At 40.6% G+C, this 22,980-nt stretch overlaps 1 protein-coding gene across 2 annotated transcripts in view; it reads right to left on the bottom strand.

Annotated features, from left to right (window-relative positions):
• MNAT1 (MNAT1 component of CDK activating kinase) overlaps positions 1 to 22,980 on the bottom strand; it is a 100,372-nt gene that overhangs the window by 12,156 nt on the left and 65,236 nt on the right. Inside the window, exons 7-8 of one of the 2 annotated variants that reach the window (XM_075614838.1) lie at positions 15,717 to 15,838; positions 12,861 to 12,940 (exon numbers count right to left, since the gene is read on the bottom strand). In XM_075614838.1, the coding sequence (XP_075470953.1) occupies positions 12,925 to 12,940; positions 15,717 to 15,838 (138 nt within the window). In that variant the 3' untranslated portion in view covers positions 12,861 to 12,924. Of the gene's footprint in view, positions 1 to 12,860; positions 12,941 to 15,716; positions 15,839 to 22,980 lie in introns of those variants that run through there. The other variant, XM_075614837.1, reaches the window with a different exon arrangement.

Here is a 22,980-nt window from a genome sequence, read left to right as displayed (position 1 = left end):
AATACAGAGTGCTTTTCCTGGTAATGTACAGGTTAATAAAAGCTTCAATCAGACTTAGAACTATGCAACTAATTTTTACAGATTTATTATAAATCATTCTTCCTGGTAATGCACGGGTTATTAAGAATTTATATTAGTGTTAGGGACCCTTGAGATGTGGTCTGTCGTGTAGTGGCTCAGGGGCTTACAACACTTTGGCCAAAATGTTAAACTAAAAGACCATTTTATTTAATAGATATCTATACCTGTATATTTAGGCACTGTACCGTGTATAGGTTTCACTGGATGTGCTCTGAGCTCTGTCTGTGTTTCATGTTCTGTCTCTGGTTTTAAATATGTCCTAATTGTAACTGCAATTAGAAAGGTTTAAAAAAATTTTTTTATGTAATTGTATAGTAAAAACCGAGGAAATAATGAAAAATGTATAGCATATAATAGTTTAACACATCGCAACCGCGAGTCATTCGCAAATGTGAAATAGGACAAGCACAGAAACAACAACAACAACAACAACTTCTGCCAAAGTATTAAAAATAAATAATTTTCAACATTTTACAATTGTAAATCACACCCCATTTGCACAGTGATGTACGCGCTATCTGCCCGGGCACAGTGATGTACGCGCTATCTGCACGTGCACAGTGATGTACGCGCTATCTGCACGTGCACAGTGATGTACGCGCCATCTGCACGGGCACAGTGATGTACGCGCTATCTGCACGGGCACAGTGATGTACGCGCCATCTGCATGTGCACAGTGATGTACGCGCTATCTGCACGTGCACAGTGATGTACGCGCCATCTGCACGGGCACAGTGATGTACGCGCCATCTGCACGTGCACAGTGATGTACGCGCTATCTGCACGTGCACAGTGATGTACGCGCCATCTGCACGGGCACAGTGATGTACGCGCTATCAGCACGGGCACAGTGATGTACGCGCTATCTGCCCGGGCACAGTGATGTACGCGCTATCTGCCCGGGCACAGTGATGTACGCGCTATCTGCCCGGGCACAGTGATGTACGCGCTATCTGCCCGGGCACAGTGATGTACGCGCTATCTGCCCGGGCACAGTGATGTACGCGCTATCTGCCCGGGCACAGTGATGTACGCGCTATCTGCCCGGGCACAGTGATGTACGCGCTATCTGCACGTGCACAGTGATGTACGCGCTATACACTATCTGCACGTGCACAGTGATGTACGTGCTATACGCTATCTGCACGTGCACAGTGATGTACGCGCCATCTGCACGGGCACAGTGATGTACGCGCCATCTGCACGGGCACAGTGATGTACGCGCCATCTGCACGTGCACAGTGATGTACGCGCCATCTGCACGTGCACAGTGATGTACGCGCTATCTGCACGTGCACAGTGATGTACGCGCTATCTGCACGGGCACAGTGATGTACGCGCTATCTGCACGTGCACAGTGGGACTTGGAAAGAATGAACTGCAGGTTTAAGTCAATTATTTTGACACCTCTAATATCCAAATAGCAGGAAGGAACGATGACAGCACCTCTGTCGCTGTAAAAGGTATATATAGATATGTTTGGGCACTTTATACATTAGCTCGCCAAAAAGGTATAACCCCCGAAACATTGCTGTCATCAGGACTTGCTGCTATGTACATGCTATTTTTGTTTATTGACATACTTCGATACATTGATACATTAGTATCCTCATTTTTTCACAAACTTAAATAGATAGAAGAAAATCTCTGAGAGTTCTGGTGTCTATTTTTGCTTGTTTGGGGATTATCAGTGGGATTTATTTGGGATAATCCCTCCCCCATTGGACTTTTTACAGCACTTTTTTTATTACATTGTATCCATTTGCTAGTTTTAGGGGAAAAAAATCACTTTTTTTTTAATACCATTCTTTTTTCTTTCCACTTGTACGAAAAGTTTAGGGATTTTTTTCTTTTCTTAGACTGAAGCAATACATATGAAAATTATATTAAATGGCAGATGGAACGAACAGGTTGGAGAAACAGCAGCAGTGTCACAGCGGAGTATCATGTACAGGCATACCCCGCATTAACGTACGCAATGGGACCGGAGCATGTATGTAAAGCGAAAATGTACTTAAAGTGAAGCACTCCCTTTTCCCACTTATCGATGCATGTTCTGTACTGCAATCGTCATATACGTGCATAACTGATGTAAATAACACATTTGTAACAGGCTCTATAGTCTCCCCGCTTGCGCACACCTTCAGTACAGATAGGGAGTCGGTATTGCTGTTCAGGCCGTGCTGACAGGCGCATGCGTGAGCTGCCGTTTGCCTATTGAGCGAGATGTACTTACTCACGAGTGTACTTAAAGTGAGTGTCGTTAAACCGGGGTATGCCTGTAATACACAAATGTGTCTCCAATTCATTGTTGAAAATACAGGCCCTCTTTCATTGGATTTCTTAAAGGCCTCTGAATGGGGAAGTTTGTCAATCAAGTGCTTTCTTTGCCCCTATCCCACCCCCTGTCCTTATCAGAGAGCCGGTATAGGTAAGTGGATGTGGGGAGGGGGGACTCTGGCTGTACAAGCGCTTGCTGATCGATCACACAGTGACATCACACAGTGACATAACACAAACGGGAGCAGCCAGAGGAAATCAAACCACTCCCAAATCGAACTTAAAAAAATAAATGTTAAATACTTGTAGATGTCAGATTTGGGTTAAAAAAAAAAAAAGTATCAGTTACCCAGGTGAGGCCCAATAGATGTGTCACTTAAATTAGGTCACTTTTGTCCTAAGAGGAAGGTGTTCAGTTCAAGCACGGTTATCTCTGTCTTCTGGCAGAGCAGTGCTAGTCTGGCTTCTGTTTTATAGGGCCTACCTGATTATTGGTTGTGCGACTGACTTAAGTGGTGAACCATCAAAAGCAAAGTACAGGGGACTAGGGGGACCGATATAATCCTGTGTGTCTTTATAGATGAATTCAGCATAAAGATAACTAGCTTTTTCCTTTAGACCTGACCATCTAGTACAGTGGCTAACTCCAGTCCTCAAGGGCCAACAAGTCAGGTTTTAAGGATATCCCTGCTTCAGCACTGATTGAGCCACCTGTGCTGAAGCAGGGATATCCTTTAAACCTGTTGTTGGCCCTTGGGGACTGGAGTTCGCCTCTCTTGATCTAGAAGAAGACAATTGGTAGTCATCTTGATAGCACACACCCGTGCCTGAGCACCTCCAGCTGTTAGAAGGCACATGGAAGCAGCACACTAATGAGTGGAAATAGATGTATGAGAGAACACTGTTTTGAATAGTATAATAAATCTCCCCAAGCTCCTGAAACAGCAAAACCAAAAGATGGAAAGAGCAAGAACGTGCTGACAAAGTACTGTTATGTACAGTTCTATTTATTACCTCAAAAAGGGACATTAGGCATATAAGGCTCATATAAAAACAACAACAACGTGTGTGTGTGTGTGTGTGTGTGTGTGTGTGTGTGTGTGTGTGTGTGTGTGTGTGTGTGTGTGTGTGTGTGTGTGTATGTGTGTGTGTGTGTGTACCATCACACCTGGGACACTGCATGCACTCCTGGGAAATACACGTGTAGATTAGAAGTAGGTGAAAAACGTGGGAGGAAGCAGTCTGGTATCTCATTAACACGTGAGCAGGAATTATCTACATCAATAGGAAGTTTAATGTTGCATTCATTTCTGATATTGTGTGTATTGCTCGTGTGTGTGTATGTGTGTACGTGTGTATACACGCGCGTGTATATATGTATGTACGTGCGCATACACAAAAATATCTATATATCGATCTCTATATATCTATATATGCACACACAGACACGTACACACATACGTACACACACACACACAATATCAGAAATGAATGCAACATTAAACTGCCTATTGATGTAGATAATTCCTGCTCACATGTTAATGATACCAGACTGCTTCCTCCCACGTTTTTCACCTACTTCTAATCTAGACACGTGTATTTCCCAGGAGTGCATGCAGTGTCCCAGGTGTGACGGTAACAGGGTACAGACAGGACCACTACATTGTAAGTTACAGATTAGCACTACTTTTATATTGGCAACTCTAGCATTCGGCTTTCTAGTTATAGAGAAAGTGATGGATTCTAGGAGGCCTCTGTGCCTTTCTGCTTTTTCTTCTGAAGTCAGACACAGGATCACAACTTGAATTAACCCACTTCGACCACTGGGTACCGTACATGTGAATATTTTACAGCAGCAGGAAGACAGTGATTAACCTCAACTGCTCTTGTGGAACCGTGAGTGAGGGTAAGACCAGTGTGCTTGCCATGTGCACAAAATAAACCACGGTGGATTGCTACATCAGGGATGTCATTAAATATCCATACTAAGTGAAACAGCTTGGTGGTTCTAACTGTATCTTGCTTTACACATTTATCTTAAGTGCCAGAACAGTGACAGAGATAAATAAGCAACAACTGAAATACAGGATCATACAGTAGGCCTACATTCCCTCACACTACTGGGGAATGTTTTTTCTCCAAAAATTGCACTGAATACTAGTGGAAATGATGCGTTTAAAAAGAGCCGTCCAAGCTCCTCTTTAACCATGTTTTTTTCTATTTTACCCAGGATTGAAACAGCCGGTCTCCAGAGCCAAACCCCATTAATTTCAGCTCTGGGGACCACCTGATTTCGGAGGTACTTACCTCCGTAGGGGGGTGCCGGTAGTCGCTCAGACTGAGCTAGCTGGGCTTTAAAAAGTTTCCGCGTCACGCAGGTCAACAGGAAGCCGAACCGGATGACGTCACAGCTTCCTATTGGCCCGCATGGCGCTTTAAACAGCGACCATTATGTGATCTCTGGTAGCCGAGCGGCTGCCGGCACCTACTACAGAGGTAAGTATATACGGAAGCCAGGGCGTCTCCAGAGCGGAAATTAATGGGCCGGAGACCCCTTTGATTCAATCCTGGGTAAAAAAAATGTTTTTAAAAACCCTGAAAAATATATTTTAAAAGTACACAATTGTTTATGAAAATGAGCAAAACCATGGCAAAGTTGAAGGTTACAGTCACAAAGTTGAAAGTACACATTTTTAAACCTCCCATGAATATCATATCACATGAGTACACAGCAGTGCACGGCATTGTGTTACACTGAAAATATTAACACAGAGAAATTTCATTTTAAATAACACTTGAAAACATTTTAATTTCAAAATACTGATTACACTTTTTTTTTTTTTAATTCAAAATATAAGCTCACATTTGTTTCCCGACTGTGAGCACACCTGCTTCCTCACCACCCCGTACAGGAAACCAACACACCTCTACATCTCCAGAAGTTGTAGAAACCCGCTTATTAAACCATTCATCACAGTCTATTAGATTTTGATTCACTGCCAAAAAAGTTTTAATTACGTCATTGAAAATTTCTACTAACGAAAACCCGATTCTGACAAATTACAGACGTACAGTGTTTACAGCTAAGTAATATAAAAAATATATATATATGTTTTTTAGAAAACAGTTACAATTGATTTGGTGATTATTTCTCCGTGACATTTATGACTACAAGAGGATTGATTTACCTGGTGTTTTAGTAGTAAAATTATTCAAAAATAATTTAAAGGCTTCATCTACTTTTATTAAACACGTATAGATCGTGAAAGCATTAAAAAGAGAAGCCTGACTAAACAGCCTTAACATGTCCTGGGTACACTGCTGTATGCACAATTATATTGGCTTGCAGTGTAGCATGCCCAACAGGAAATTGTGCAAAATTAAACCCATCTTTTTCACTAAAAAGAATAATAATTTTAAAATGTATGTTTTTGTGTTGCAATCTAGTTGCAGTACAAAATACTGTCCAGTCATGAGCAGAGATTATACACCGCATGCGCACTTCTTTTGGGGAGAGAACACCTAACCCTTATAATTTCAGACTTCCTATCAAATCCCGTATCGCACACACAACTCTCCTTCTCACTTTTAAAGCTTTACACTCTTCTGCCCCGCCTTACATCTCAGCCCTAATCTCTCGCTATGCACCATCCCGACTCTTGCGTTCTGCTCAAGGATGTCTTCTCTCTACCCCTTTGTATCTAAAGCCCTCTCCCGCCGTAAACCCTTCCCACTGACTGCCCCACACCTCTGGAATGCCCTTCCCCTCAATACCCGACTAGCACCCTCTCTATCCACCTTTAAGACCCACCTCAAAACACACCTGCTTAACGAAGCATAGGAGCAGCACCGTGGCTGATAATCAACACCTCACACATAAACCTTGGCCCCCTGCAGACACACTTACCAGAACGCCCTCCTACTGTCTCTGTACGTTCTTCCTACCAACAAATTAGATTGTAAACTCTTCGGATCAAGAACTCCTTTTCCTGTTACTTTTATGTCTGAAGCACTTCTCCCCTTTGTGTGTTATTTATATTATTTGTTATTTATACGATTGTCACGTATATTACTGCTGTGAAGCGCTATGTACATTAATGGCGCTATATAAATAAAGGCAGACATACATACATTTAATAAACCTCTTCACGGAACCCTAAACATGCCATGTATTGGGAATAACCAACCAATCACACATGGGCACAGTGTGCGCTGGCGTACCTCCTAGTATGCTAGTTACACTCCAACATCCTCTTTGCTTTCTACGTTTAGTGACTATCAATATCACAACCACTGAAATCATGAAGTTCTACGTATTTCTTCAACTCAAATTCCATGTTTGTCAGTCTGACTAATAAATTGCAGTAACAGGAGGGAGAGGGAGTGGGTGGTATGATAACTACTTGTTGGTCCAATAAAAAGGTATCCTACTCCCTCTCCCTCCTTTGTTACTACATGGAAGAAAGGACCAACACGGCCCCCCCACCCTTTCACTACTAAGAACATGAGCATCGTCTTCAAAATCGATGAGTTATGACCATGTTAAACGGCTATAAAATGGAAAAGCTCATTTACTTTGTTTCTACATTAGCTTGTGTAAATATGAATCTTTCTTTAGGACCAGGTCTCACAGGAAATTGTACAAAATGAAAACCATCCCTTTTCCCCCCATTAAAGGTTTGCAATATGTGGTTGCATTTAAATCCAGTTGTAGCAAAGAAAAATAATAACGTTTGAATTCGATCCTGAATAAAGAACAGTTTCGTTGTATGATTAAAAATGAAGAATGCTTTTATATCTGAATTCTTTCCAAGTAATATTTCACGTACTTCATTTTATATGCTATAAACACATAAAAAGAAAATGCATATTGGAATTTCTTCTGAGGTGAATAAAACTAGTTTGTCATGAACTAAACCTGGTAGCCTTAGCGCTTTACTTGCAGAATAGAGATTTGCTTGAATATCTGATGGGGAAACACCAAAAAGTTCAACGTCCAACCGCAAGTCATTAGGAAAAATAAAGACCTCCATTATTTTAATTTTTTTATTCATTCATATTAAATTTATTAGATATGTGATTATTTTGAACGGCAATTCAACTCTCATGAAGAACCAACAGGCTTTCTAAGTGGTTTAACTCTTTGCAGTGCATCAATAAATCTGCTTGTAATGCTATAAAACCAAATGTTTCTAAGAGAACTTGTATAGCTGCAAGTTCCACCTTAAGCCTCTTCAGTAGTTGTTATGTAACCTGAATATAGAAAGTCCATGGCCGTTGGAACTGAAGCTGAAAGGTTTGCGATCCCAACCCTAATTATTCAGTGTCTTCCAAACGATGTAGTAGCCCTGAGAGGTTGAGTATTTCTTGACTTAGCATAGCATTGCACACCATAACATCCAATACACCACAGTAGGACAGGGCCACCAACAGGTCAGGTTCTCACAATATCCCTGCTTCAGCACAGGCGGCTCAATCAGTGGCTGAGCCACCTGTGCTGAAGCTGGCAGATCCTGTTGACCTGGCAGAGGGTCTTAAGGCCTGGGGTTTAGTACCACCCTCCACTATTTATTTATAATTTTAACAGCATTAGATCTGGCGTTTTCAGGACCCCTGGTTCCCGAGATACTTACCGGCGAGTTACCGGGTTTAAATCTCTCTCCGGGGAAACAAAATGGCTGCCCCAATGGGAAGCTGCAACATCATCGGTTGCAGCTTCCCAATAGACAGCCATTAAAATCCCTTTCAAAACTTGTAAGACTTGCTGCCGGTAACTTCAGCGGAAAGTATCTCGGAAAATAGCGTGTTCAGCTCCGGCAGAAGCTCAGGTTCTCACACCAACAATAACAAACAAAGGAAGTGTTGGGGGAAGGTTGCTGCTTTAACAACGTAGTAAATAAATGGTATCTAATGTACAAGCAGATTTATAGCGTTGTTCTAATAACCTAAAATGTAGCAGGCCAAACATTTTTTTTAGAAAGATCTTATCCATGTAATTGGCTTCCTTAGAACGATTCAAATCACCCTCAAAAGTACCAATCTTACTCATTTCTATCCTTTCAAAATCGAATATGTATCGCCTTGTTGGGAACATTGGATACAAGCCCATTGGTTACTTGTAGATATTGGTTTGACTGATGGCACCATTATCCCTTTGTAAACAAAGCTAAGCATACAATTTTGATGACTGGAAAAGCACCAAACATATCAGCTCAAGAGTAAAACAAAAACACACTAAAACACAAACTTTTCCTTTATCGTGTAGATATGAAGTACAAAATAACTAAACATACACACACACACACACACACACCTGTTCACTTTTGTGCAGAACTGCTCCTTAATTTGTGACACACTTTATACAGGTAATCACTAAATTACGACTCTATACATTGATCCCGGCTGCACCGACTCTACCTTAATTGATTACAATGTCACTAAAAGATTTCTTCATCCACTGAAGAAACGCATACATTGTGCAGGTAAAGATTGCAAGTTATTTTGTAACGGAAAAGAAGAAAGATAAACCTCTTAGCCATGAATCTGCCATTTGTAATGTTTTTTCATAGTTTAAGCAAACAAGGGATATAACTGGGGAAAGGAACTGCTCTCCCCAATGGACTCAACAGGTATTGTAGACAAATTGTAAGATGGGAGAAGTCTTATATACGTCTACAGGTGTGTACTGCCAAGGACGGACAAAGAGAAAATTCACTCATTTCAATTGGTTGCCATTACTCAGTAAATATAAATATATATGTAGAACTGTTTAAAAACTTACAAGGGCAAAGTCAGTACTGTCCTTCTGCTTTACAATATAGACTTAGCACTGTCATCTTCTAAACGAATGCATTGCTTCTCATCAGAAAGTGTTCCCGTACTAATCTGTCGAAGAAGAGGAGGAGGACTGGAATATATCTGGAAGCTGCACTTCATTTTGGGTATGTAAATGGCTTGAGGTAATGGTCGATTAGCTTCCTACAGACAGTCATTGGCTGGGCAATTTAACTGAAACCCGATAATGAAACAGGACGGTAACATTAAAACGAACCTATGACAAAGATATTTCCAAATGGTGAAACTAAATAGTAAATCAAGAGCACAGACCTGTTTCATGCTCACTTCTTCTCAGTCTAACATTAGCTGGTATGGGGGATCATAAAAGAGCAGAACAGCAGAACATACAATGGTTTCTATAACACAAGCATAAAAGTTAGGCCTTCCCCTGAGATAATTACATCAAGTCACAGAATCTTTGTAAATATGGCACCGAATCGTGAATAAATGACATACCGAAGGTAAATATTCCATAGACATTCCAAGAACTTTTTCTGCCTATTCAAATTACCTTAATTAAGTCCATGCATTTACTTTAAAGTGGTTAAACATGTCGCTACATTAAATCACATTGATGATTAACTATGGCTTTCCTGCTACTCATTTGTTTTTTAACTTAAGTCTTGTATGTAATATTATTCATTTTTCATACAGATAAACATTGAGATTTACCATTTTAAGCCCACCCTACAAAAAGAGTATTCTGTATAATTACATTTCCTACAGTGACTTTGTAATCTCCTGGGTATTTTCTCCAGACTAAACAGCCCCATTCAGCTGCCTTGTGTCTGATTGTCGATGAAAGAAACTTGTTTGACAACTGCTCCGAGCAGAAACATATTTTTCCATGATTGCATAAAAAAAAAAAAAGTACAAAAAAAAAACATTGCCAGACTAGCATTCCAAGCACAGAGGTTCATGTTAGATCGATGAGTTAATATTGAAGTAAAACGCCAACAAAAACAATTACTATGGACATTTTGCCGTCATGGCCAGCTTTTGAGGTTAATTTAGTGGTGTGCTCGAACAGCAGCCAAGTTTTAATATAAGTAACTACACCATGCAAGCAGACTTCCTCTTGGTTCCTTTCAACATTTTCCATATTCTCTGCATTTATGGCTCTCGTGGGACCCCTCGCAGTTGCAGAGCCCACACTATACCCCCAGGTGGGCGGAGAGGAAGCAAATCTCTTAGTTTCATAAGCGGTCTACCTTTAATTTGCTCAATGTCTAATGACATAGACAGAGGAGCTCCACGCAAAACTCAGTGTCCTACGGGGGGCAGTTTCAAACTCTGCCCACAGATGAAATATTACAAGGAGTAGAGTTTTATTGTTTTTTTTTTTTTTTTCCTCAAGCAGCTTTGAGACGTTGTTGCAGGCTGTTCTTCATCACCTTTCTTGATTGTTGGATGGAAACAAAACAGTTGTAATTGAGTTTTACAATACATCTGCAAGATTTAAAGCAGAAGCTAGAAATATGCAGCCCTTGGTCCCAATCAGAACACTGCTGGCATCGGATCAGAAATATGCTATGCCATCCGAACACTTTCATTTTCAGTCCAAATGTAACAACCACCGTGCTAATTTTTAATTTAAAAACCAGAAGATAACATTTTGTACTGAGATACTTGGTTCTTCAAATATGTAGTAGTTAATTTAAAAAAAAAAAAAAATACACAACCTTTTTATCAAAAAATGATCAAACCAATTTTTTATTTTTTGGGCAAGGTCAGTTGCGTCATACAAAAAAAAACAAATATTTGAGGATTTTCAACTTTCTACAAATCGTTACTCTTGTAAAAAAAAAAAAATGTTTGTCTACGGAGGCGGGGATCATTAAGCAGTGCATGAGGGGACAAAAATATCTCAACCAATTACCCTGTGGCCAGACCTTGCAAGTTATGATTAATATTTGACTTCTATTTACATACATAAATATAAACAACAGTTCTTGTGCCTACGTTTTCACAGCAACACGGAGAGAAGTCCTCAACCTGGGAAGTGGATTATATGCTTTTAAAAACTTGCGTTTACCGTGCAGTATATGGTTAATGCTTATGATGGTGTAATACAAGTTCACAAGCTGCAAGGAATCCAGCTATGCCGGGGACCACAAGAATCCATATCTTAATAAAACCAAAGCATAAGAAGTATTTCACATTTATTTACTGCTTAGACAAAAAGAAAGAGAGGAGTCTGTACGGAGACTTATAAAACGACTTCACATTTATAAATAAAATGTATTCCTTTTTCTTTTTTAAACTGCAGCTGGATCTCGCCAATACATCCTCTGCAGTATCAAATAACCTTTAACTCAAACTTCCGTCTTCTGTTAAAACCATTTAAATTAGCTTGTAATAGATAGTTGCAGATGATGAACAGCACAGCCAGAAGAATCCAACTTCAGACTTGACCGAAGAGAAGGAAAAAAAGCGAGCAACTCCAAAATGGCAATAAGGTCAGGTTTATTGCAGGCTAGACAAACAATAACAGGACCACACGAACGCACCTACGCGTTTCGTGCAACAGGATAAAGTGCTGTTCATCATCTGCAACTATTTACTGGAATATACCTTGGTTGGACTGCAAGCCCCTGGTGTCTGGAGTGTCCTCAGAAGCACACAGGTAAAGGGCCGCAGTGCCCTGCCATATATCTATATGTATACCTGTGCAACTTTATTACCTGAATCATTTATACCTGGTTAGGTGTTTATTACTGTGTCAAATTTGTGGTTGTCAAGTGGACACCACTAGACACATATCCCTTCCTATTGTGTATTTACTTATCTCTCCTGGACACTCCATTGTCATCTGGATCATTATGCTCATAATATGCTACAGATGGAACTCTTTCTAATTTTTGCAGCATCACACTCTACCTCAAATTAGTTTGTAAGAATTTAAGTTTGCCATGAGATTATGAACAAAATGTTACGTAAAATTAGTATTCCAAACCCATAAACCTTCTAGCCCAACAGTCTAACGCAATCTTTCAGACAGACAGACATAAAACTTTTTTTGAGAAAGATCATTTACTATTCAAATTCCCCTTGGAGATTATATTTTTCTAAAACTGATTAACATGAATTTACATACATATATTTTATTGTAGTCTGACTAAGGCACTTTCCAAATGGATTTTGGTTACACTGCAGCGCCTTAAAAGGCCTAAACTTAACCTTTGTCATCACTACTCCATATGAGAGAGAGAGACAGAGAGAGAATACACACACACCTCAACCCCATTATAACGCGATCCCGCTTATGTGATGAAAGCGTGGCTCCCAATTTCCGTATCATATACACACACACACACACACTAATGCTTTGTTTGCTGAGGATTTGTCCTATTTCGCCATTTTCTTAATTGGACCGGCTGGGGTATGAGGCTACCTGTTTGCCTCATTACTCTTTACTTATGAATGATAGGGTTATATGAATTAGCCATTACTCAGGGACTCCTTGCTATAGTATGTGAGGGCACTGGAGACCGTTTTTAAATGTTTGTGATTTTATAATAAAACTGTTTATCTTTTTGGTATACCAGAGTGCTATTGTGGGATTCTCTCTCTTTGGGTATTCACATCAGTAGCTTTATTCCAATAGCCGATTGGGGTACCATTGATTTTTTGGGTTATTACCTTTATTGAAAACAATTTACCTAAGATGCCGATCGATTAGTTCTGTTGTAGTTGATCAGCAACACTCCTGCTTCCCAGGGTTCGCTAAATGGCTGCTTTCCTGTTTCAAATCAATCCGTCAGTCAGTGTAACTCAACAGCTATAATGTATTCTTGTGTTACTAGGCTAACATTATCTATTGCTAGAGTTTGCAGCTCAAACTGCTGGGAATAATGACAACAAATTATCAAAAACAGGAAAGTGTTACAAAAATCTTGCACTGCTGGGGACATGCTAAAACCTGCTATAGAAATCAAAGGATGTTCAGCATATTCAAACTAATTAAAAATGGCATTAAGAGTTGGCTGAAAAAATAATAATAATAATGTAAGTATTTACAATACTACTTTTTTTTTTTAAACCACCCATGTAGGATATTGCATGGATTGCTCCTTTAATATGAATGCTAAGGGAGACTGCACCATGAGGATGTCATTCAACCGAGAAAAAATTACACCCGAGGGCAGAACTGGTGAATGTTTCAGTACAAGAGATACCAGTTACCAGGCACCCACAAATAAAGAGAATAGGCTACACCCTATATAACAATTCTATCATAGTCACAAAAGACGGTTGAATGTCTTACATTTTCACAGTGGTAACAAAGGAGGGAGAGGGAGGAGGGGGTATGACACCTTTAATTGGACCAACAAGTAGTTGATATGTTAGAAGCTTTCCAACCTCTCAGGTCAGGGCGAACCTTATGAAGAGCCCCGAGAGGTTCGGAAGCTTGTAACAGAACTACTTGTTGGTCCAATAAAAAGGTATCATACGTAGTACGCGCATAAGCCCAAAAATGAGTCCTACAAAGAGCCTTCAAACCTGGCGATACATACAGGACCGTGTGTATAGGACATAGGATGTATATGTATTCAACCAGACTCTACACCCAACCCATTCCCTCCCTCTTACTTTCTGTAATCCTCCCCCCAAAAATGCTCGATTATGCATGTCTGCAAGGAACATTTTCAATACAAATGGGAGTATTAAAAATAACACGTTACCATGTAGTTGTTACCGCTACTCCCTCTCCCTCCTTTGTTACTTCATGGAAGGACAATCACGGACCCCCACCCTTCTTTGCCTTTTTTACAGTGGTACATTTTGCAAAAAAATTTTTTACCGTGTTAAAAATCATAGTACAGTATACAACTGGAGAGCCAGGTGTGTCCCAGAGAAACCGGACCACTTGTGATACATACAGTATTAAGAATGAGCTAATAAATGCTGATACAGATTCGCACTCCGTGTCACATGGGTTTACTCCTCAGCTGTTTGTTCAAATGACTTTGTTAAATCAGCAGGAAAATGACCGGTGCAGGAGATGCTGTACTTCAGCTTTCTACAGTGGTGCAAGGACTTCCTGTATCTGATCTGTACCACTGAAGTGCTCAAGCAAGAAATCTATTTCTTGTTAGAAAAACCCCCATCTATGGTGATGTTAGTTCTCTCTGATGTTTGCAGATAGAAATTTGTATACACAAATGTTAACTTGCCAGTCTACATCTCTGGTTTCAGTTGACTGCTCCTTTGTGGTTTAGCTTGGGGGAAAGACTAATAGGGTTTTAAAGACCCCTGGTCAGGTGCATTTATCATTATACTGCAGAAAGTGACTATGTAAGTACTTGGCATACACTTAAGAAAGTTGAGAAATCACATGTTCTAAAGTAAAGGATACTTCCTCTACTGGTTACAATGCACAGGTAATTGAATTATCCTCTCCATACAGGGTATGTACTAACCAGAATCCTCAATTAACCATTTGTAAAATTACCAAACAACATATGGTGCCTTGCTGCTTAAGCAATGACCGCGGATCATGCAGCAAGTCGGCTACATACAAGAGATCAGATATCCATCTTGGGATTCGCCAGGTATCACAAGGCTAAAGATCATGCAGCAGCTGGACACAAACCTGGGTGTCATTAGCAAATATGGACCAAATGTACATTCCGCTCTATTACATAGTCAAGAAAGAATCAGAGGTGGTCAAAGCAAGTTTACAACAGAGTGGCCATCTTTTATTTTGGTGCTGGTTAAAAAGCTTTTACTGAGGCTAAATAAATATCTGAAAAGATGCATTAACTCAAACAAAAAGTCTGAATACTACAAACACCACAGTAAAATGTATTATTCTTGGGGGGGGAGTCTGCTGTGTCTTCAAGATAAACCAACAAAAATAGTTTTTAAAGAAATAGCCCTCTGGCAAAGCTGATACTCATTGTGCATGGATATGAACTCTTGTTTACATTCAGAATCTTCTATGTCTAGTAAAGAAAACAATCTAAAAAAGCTCTAGAAACCAGTGGTATACTCTAGAAAGATACAAAATACATCTTTCTCCTTAAATGTGCATTTGCTGTTACGACTCAAATCACTTGGATTTTTTTTGTTTGTTAGATTATTAGTGGCCTTTCATGAGGTTTTTCAAATCAGTTCACAGTATGTTGGCAATACAGAGAAGTTGGATATTAAGTTATGAGAATTAGCATTCACGAAATCAGGTGTTAGGTCATTATTTGTGTGTACATTTTAGGGACAACTTTTACCAGTGATGGTGTATGTGTGTATGTGTGTATATGTATGTGTGTATATGTATGCGTGTGTGTGCGTGTGTATATCTAACCTCAAGGGCTACCAACAGCTCAGGTTTTCAGGGTATCCCCGCTTCCCCACAGGTCACTCAATCAGTGGCTCAGGTCTTCGACTTCAACTGAGCCAGTGATTGAGCCACCAGTGCTGACGCAGGGATATCCTGAAAACCTGACCTGTTGGTAGCCCTTGAAGACTGGAGTTGGCCGCCCCTGATATACACACACCACAAAGAAACTACTTACCCAAGTCTTCCCAGCATATCTATCGGTGGAACCTGCGGACCGCTTGCTTCTATCTGAAGAGGCTGGTACTCATATAATGCTTCTTCCAGCCTTGGAATTGGACCGGAAGCAATGTGCTGACCCTATGAACACAAAACTGGGAGTTAAAAACGGAACAAAATCATTGTATCGGCTGTAAATAAATATCAATATTTTTTGTTTTGATCTCTCTCTCTAGGTAACAAGAAAACATAATACAACAAAAAATAAGAAATTTAAATAAAGTTTGTCACACAATCTTACTCCCATTACAGCAGCTCTAAAAAGGCGACATCAATAAAAATATGTACGTATGCCTAATAGTATAGCGCCATCTTTGTACCTAGCGCTTTACAGCAAACGAACAAATTATATTATGTAATCCAGAGGATCTCAACCAAAGTCCTCAAGACCCCCTCTCCCTCTCCAAAGTCAGGTTTTAAAGATATCCCTGCTCCAGCACAGGTGGCTCAATCAGTGGCTCAGTCGAAGATTGTATGGCGCTCGAAGACTGAGCCACCTGTGCCAAGCAGGGACTGATTGAGCCATCTGTGCTGAAGCAGGGACTGATTGAGCTACCTGTGCTGAAACTGGGATATCATGGAAACCTGACCTGTTGGGAGGGGGGAGGGCTTGAGGACTGGAATTGTGCCCCCCTGATTGTAATCAATGATTTCCTGAAAGCCCTAACCAGCAGAGGAAGTTACTTTATTTGACCTAGAAAGCTTCTGAATACAATTTTTGTGATCGTCTTGGGGGCGGGGATTCACATTTTCATTCATCCAAATGATGTCCTGGTAAAAGCAAACTGAAAGGTACGAGTTTCTTAACCACATCACCTACTCCTGTACCGCAGAATTTTCAATGGGTTGCTCAACCCTATAAAGTCAGTAAAGTGATGACAGCAGAAAAATGTATAAAAGGGGTGCAATAAAACCGAGTCACCCGCTTTTATAAAAGAACATTTAGCGATTAAACAGATTTTTACCTAATCCTTTCTGGGCCCCCTGGCAACGAATGGGTTAATACAAGTGTAGAATAGGTTCACATATTTAGGGCTCATGTTTGCATGGATCGTGCAATTCATGATGCCTTTCCGAAATGTCCCAAGGAATGCAGCAACGTCCCGTGATGAGGACGGCATCGTCAAGCAACACGTGTGTACGGGATGAGGACGGCATCGTCAAGCAACACGTGTGCACGTGATGAGGACGGCATCGTCAAGCAACACGTGTGTACGTGATCTGCGCATTGTCAAGCAACACGGGGGGGAGAGGGGGGGAAAACTTACTAGCCGCCATATTTAGTGAGCTCGATAGATACACATCAATGTTCACTGAACTAGTTAAATAAAATACAATTTTTACAATGAGAATGGTCAACAGAATTAGAACTACCATTTAAAAGATATTAAGAGTAAAGTTTTTAATAGTATGTTTATTTCATTTTTTTTAATGGTGCAAAGCAAAGCAGTGCTCTCCCTTTCCAATAGAGTGTGTGTGTATATATATATATTCAAAAACGAAGACACGATACCGTTCTGTGGCTAACGAAATTCTTTTATGTGTGCGCATATGTGTGTATGTATATGTGCGTCTGTGTATGGGTGTGTGTGTACAGTATATGTATGTGTGTGTGTATATGTATATGTGTGTGTGTGTATATATGTTTGTGTGTATATGTATGTGTGTGTGTGCATGTGTGTGTGTGTGCATGTGTGCGTGTATGTGTGTATGTATATATGTATGTATATATGTATGTGTGTAGACTTTGTAGAGACAGAACGCCAAGGGAGTCACAAACCTGCTTTTGATGTTTCAAACCAAAAGAAACCATGTCAGATCTGAGTGCCGTAAAGGAAATGGTATACAGAGAGAGGGGGGGGGGGGAGAGGGGTGGGGGGGAGGCGAGGGAGGGGGAGAGGGGGTGGGGGGAGACACACATTCCAAGTGCTTCACTCCTGAATGCTTAGGGTCCGGACAGGAGGTCAGAGTTTGCCCAGGGAATTGGAAACCATTGCAGATTTATTCCCAGTCAGTGCCAGAGCGACATGCAGAGCCATTGCCCCCTCTGACAATAAAAAGGAGTAAGCGTCATATAATCTTCCCCTTATTATAATTGCCCTGCAAATGTAACTGTAGCAACATAGCGGAAGATCATTTGGAACTGATACTTCTGAAAGGCTCAAACAATATTTTCTTAACCCCTACACTATCTCCTTCACAACTCTTCTAAACCAAGAATGTGAAATCAGGATATGGTAACCCTATCTAATGATCCACAAGTCAGCACCAATCATTTCCTTCTAAATCATTAAATAAACACAAAAATGGAATGTGGGATTGTGCGTTTTAACACATTTCTTCCAATATTAGCCAAACAATAATCTAGTCTAGTGAGGAAAGAGCAATTGAATGGACGAGTCTCATGTAATGGAGTAGGTTTACTTTAAATGTGATTCATTGCTAATACTTATGAGCCCTATTTGGCATCAGTGTATATGTAGATGTCACTTGTAGGAACTGAAACCCCTGCAGGGGGCACTCAATCACCAGCCATAATTAATGACATCCCATCAGGTCACAATGTGTGTTGTAGGTAGGATGTGTAACCCTCATGGTTATGGGTTGTGTTAGCCATTTGCAGAGTCTCCTGGCTGCAAAACTGGGACAAAAAGTGGTGGAAATAAATAAATAAAAATAAACCTGGTTTAATCAAGGCAAAAAAATTCCTCTGAAAACAATGGAGTTTTTCCCCCTTTCTTTACAATTGCAGCATAGCGCGCTGTACGCAGCACATAGGAATGTTACAGACACAGTCCCTGCTCAGATGAGCTTACAAGCTATGTTTTTGGTGCCTGAGGCAAAGGGAGATAAAGTGACTTGCCCAAGGTCCCCCTATTTAAAACTCCGTGTCGCTGTTATCAGAGGCGCGGTCTTTACTCACTGAGCCACTCGTCCTTTGATAAATCTTGTCACTATTTTTTGCTCTAGTTTTACAGCTTGCATTTGATGCATAATTCACTATATTTATAGATTGAAAATGACCTTATGCAGCCGACATGTTTCCACATAACCCACATCTTTCAGGCGCTCGCACAGCTTCTGCATTAACTTGATTTTAATTAATGCATTTTTTTTTTGGCTTGTGGTTGAAATCGTATATGTGTATATTTAAAAAAAAAAAAAAAAAAGAAGGTGCCAGCTCCATGGCATAACTCTGTTATATAATTTATTAACAAGTTAAAGAGAGACACAGCCACCTGGATTTGCACTCCCAAGGGGAGAGTCAAAACACGCATTTAAGAGAACCTCTCTACAGGAGTGACGTCCCCAGAAACGGAATGGAGAGAGCTGGTACGGTGATGATGCACGGAGGGGTTAGCCGGCAGATTCTGTGGGAGCGAGCCTCAGAATGGCGCCGTCCCGGATGATGTGAGGCCGTAGATGAAGACCACGTCGCTCCTAGTACCGGCAATGTGCGCCTTGTGTCCACGAACGTGTCGCATCCAAACGGCTGCTTAAAAAGGTGTTGAAATGAAATTCTCCTCTGCGCGCAGTCTCTGTCTCTCCGTGGCGAACATCAGTCACGTTTGCTGACGTTTTACTCTCCCCTTATGAGTGCAAGTTCTGGTGACTGTCTGTAACTCATTAATAAATTGTATAACAGAGTTATGCTATGGAGCTCGCGCTGCTTCTTTTTTTTTAGGGATCCATGTGGTCTGGCTAAATCCGCCAGAAGCTGCAGTTAGCTCCATAAGGATCTTCTTCGGAATTTGGACTTCCCGTTCACAGACACTACTGGAACTCGTTTGGGACATTATGTTATTATAATTATCAATATCAATTCATTTACACTATAAGCATCTTTTTCACTTGATACTATCCACTCACTTTCTACACCACACATGTTCAGGTGTTAATTAGTTCAATGTAAGTGCACTAGTTCACTTTATCACATATAAGTACACTTGTATAGCGCTGCAATTTTTGTCGCTCATGTATGTATATATGTAAAAATATTTATAAAGCATTTGGTAGAGATATTTTTCCGAACTCGCACTTTGCAGAATAAAAGGAAGATCTAATGAAAGTCCGGTGTGGAATATTTGAATGCATCCCATTATATGCAACTACTTAATCCCTATTTCTCCCCATCACAAGCCAAAGAAAGCAGAGTAAGATCTTCACACACTGACATTGAACTTGTTTGCTTAAAATTAGGTTGTTTTTTTTTTTTTAAACATTTTACAGTAAAATAAAAAATGTATACACTGCTTCCTAACTGAAAACTGAGGAAATAAAACTGCAAGAAAATAATTTTTTTTTTAAAATGACAATGTGCAAAAAAAAAATGCAGTTTAATATAGATTCCACTCATCGTGCTGTAAAGCTGTCTTCTCTTTGCTCGAGAAGATTTCTGCTTCATTTAAATCTACCCCAGTAATGTTGAATAAGGAGATTCCCATGGGCGGTGTGAAAGCCCCAGTTTCTTTCCGCCCAATTTCTCCTGCAGCCGCTTTCTTCCTGTTATTTTTCCTTACTAGCAGAATTCAGAAGATATATTTTTCCCCATGAATGACGCGCTGCCCCCTCCAAACAGAGGCCTTAGAGCAGGGGCGGCCAACTCCAGCTCTCCAGAGCTACCAACAGGTCAGGTTTTCAGAACATCCCAGGTTCAGCACAGGTGGCTCAGTCATTATGACAGCCATCTGTGCTGAAGCAGGTTCATCGTGAAAACCTGACCTGTTGGTACCTCTGGAGGACTGGAGTTGGCTACCTTTGCCTTAATTGCGCCCCTATTATTGTACATCAACCATGGAACAGCTTTTACTGAACTCCTGTTACTAAAAAACATGCAGTTCCTAACTTAACTACCGAAGTATCAAAAACGACAACTACTACTGTAATTAGGGGGTCCCTAACCGAGCAAATATGGTATATAAAAGAGTGAACATCGATATAGTCGTACCACAGAAACAGCAGCATGGTTAGTATTAAAGTCAGAGATACCGATGGAAAGAAGATGGAGCTTTAACATTGAAAATGTACAGAGGGAAAGACGAGAAAGAAGCAAAAAGACAGAAAAATAAAGCGTTATAGGGGGGGGGGGAGAGACAGAGAGACAGACAGAGACAGAGAGAGACAGACAGAGAAAGAGAGACAGAGAAAGAGAGACAGACAGAGAAAGAGACAGACAGAGAAAGAGACAGACAGAGAAAGAGAGACAGACAGAGAAAGAGAGAGAGACAGAGAAAGAAAGAGAGACAGAGAAAGAAAGAGAGACAGACAGAGAAAGACAAACAGAGAAAAAGAGACAGACAGAGAAACAGAGAAAGAGAGACAGACAGAGAAAGAGAGACAGGCAGAGAAAGACAGACAGAGAAAAAGAGACAGAGAATGAGAGACAGACAGAGAGAGAGACAGACAGAGAAAGAAAGACAGAGACAGACAAACAGAGACAGAGAAAGAGAGACAGAGAAAGAGAGACAGACAGAGAAAGAAAGACAGAGAAAGAAAGACAGAGACAGAGAGACAGAGAAAGAGAAAACGAGAGAGAGAAAATTGTATGTGTTTACATGGTTAAAAAAAACAAATGAAATATACTAGATGCTGACAAGGGAACAGCCGTATTGGTTTTCATTTGTTCAATGTACTGTAGCTGCAATGCTGAGCCACGGACTGGCTTTTAAAGCCAAGGAATAAAGCCAATAAATCCTAGCACAACTTATTTCAGAATTTAATGAGCCTTATCCAGTTGAAGTGAGCTCGGCACATGGAGATTTTTATTGTAATTAGATTTCACTTCCGCTTAAAAGAACAAATCAAAAAATCCGGATTTTGATCTGTCTAAAAGTATTCATCTCCGTGTGTTACCTCAACAAACGAATGTGTCATTTTCTCATTTTACCATCACAGTTTGGAAAGCATTACACCCCAATGCTCTCCCTGCACTAATGAGGCTACCTTAAATACTGAATGCAAGTATTACATTTAGTGCAAACGAGAGATCAACTGGCGCTCTTGTGCACTGCACAGTTAAACACGACTGACACAGATGTGAGCAGTGACAGATGCATTGGGGGTTACTCATAAAACTGCGATCGGGTAACATTCGGACAGAAACTCCCATAATTCCCCGATCAGTACTGCTAATGTTTATTACTTAGTATACAAAATAGATAAATGAAAAAAACACATTGACTGTTTGCCATTGCTATTACAGGCACAGCCCGCATTAACGTACGCAATGGGTCCAGAGCATGTATGTAAAACGAAAATGTACTTAAAGTGAAGCACTACCTTTTTTTCCACTTATTGATGCACGTACTGTACTGTAATCGTCATATACGTGCATAACTGATGTAAATAATGCATTTATAACAGGCTCTATAGTCTCCCTGCTTGCGCACAGCTTCGGTACAGGTAGGGAGCTGGTATTGCTGTTCAGGACATGCTGACAGGCGCATGCGCAAGCTGCCGTTTGCCTATTGGGCGATATGTCCTTACTCGCGTACACTTAAAAGGAGTGTCCTTAAACCGGGGTATGCCTGTAATGAATCATATAGCCACGTTATGTTTTGATTTTCAGCGTAATCGTTCAGTAGCTGCCTGTCCTTCTATAACAACTTCTGTTGAGAATGGAATACTTAAGTCTAAACACAGCTTTTGGATTGTAGTCACTTCCAGTACCATATAGTATATTATATGTATATTAATCATCATTTCTGCCCATTAACAGAAAACTGTCAAACAAGCCTCAGACGAGAAACGGGCAGCGCAAAAAGAAATGCAACATAACCAATCTATGCACACAGCATAAGGTCACGGCATTTGCATTCCCAAGACAAATGTCGCCAGACAATATTGTGGTCTGTGATGTTGACCACCTTTGATGTGGGAATACAGTCATGTCACTTGTATAGCTGATTTGCTAAATATAACCAGCAAACATAGAACAGTTTGCAGTCACATTGGCGTATATCAGGAACCCTTCGCTAAAGCTGTAAAACTGTTGGTTAACAAAATGATAGAAAATGGGTTTGTGAAAGGAGTTTCCAGTTAACCTGGAAGCACCTTATGGAAGTTGTCCCCAACGCCACTCCTCAAGACCTCCCAACAGGTCAAGTTTTAAGGAGATCCCTACTTCAGCACAGGTTGCTCAATCAGAGACTGAGCCACCTGTGCTGAGGCTGGGATTGATTGAGCCCCCGTGTTGAGGCTGGGACTGATTGAGCCACCTGTGA

The sequence above is a fragment of the Ascaphus truei genome, chromosome 9, assembly GCF_040206685.1.
Source record: "Ascaphus truei isolate aAscTru1 chromosome 9, aAscTru1.hap1, whole genome shotgun sequence".
Lineage (NCBI taxonomy): Eukaryota > Metazoa > Chordata > Amphibia > Anura > Ascaphidae > Ascaphus > Ascaphus truei.
The sequence above is the reverse complement of the archived record's forward strand: the minus strand, read 5'-3'. Positions and strand labels throughout refer to the sequence as shown.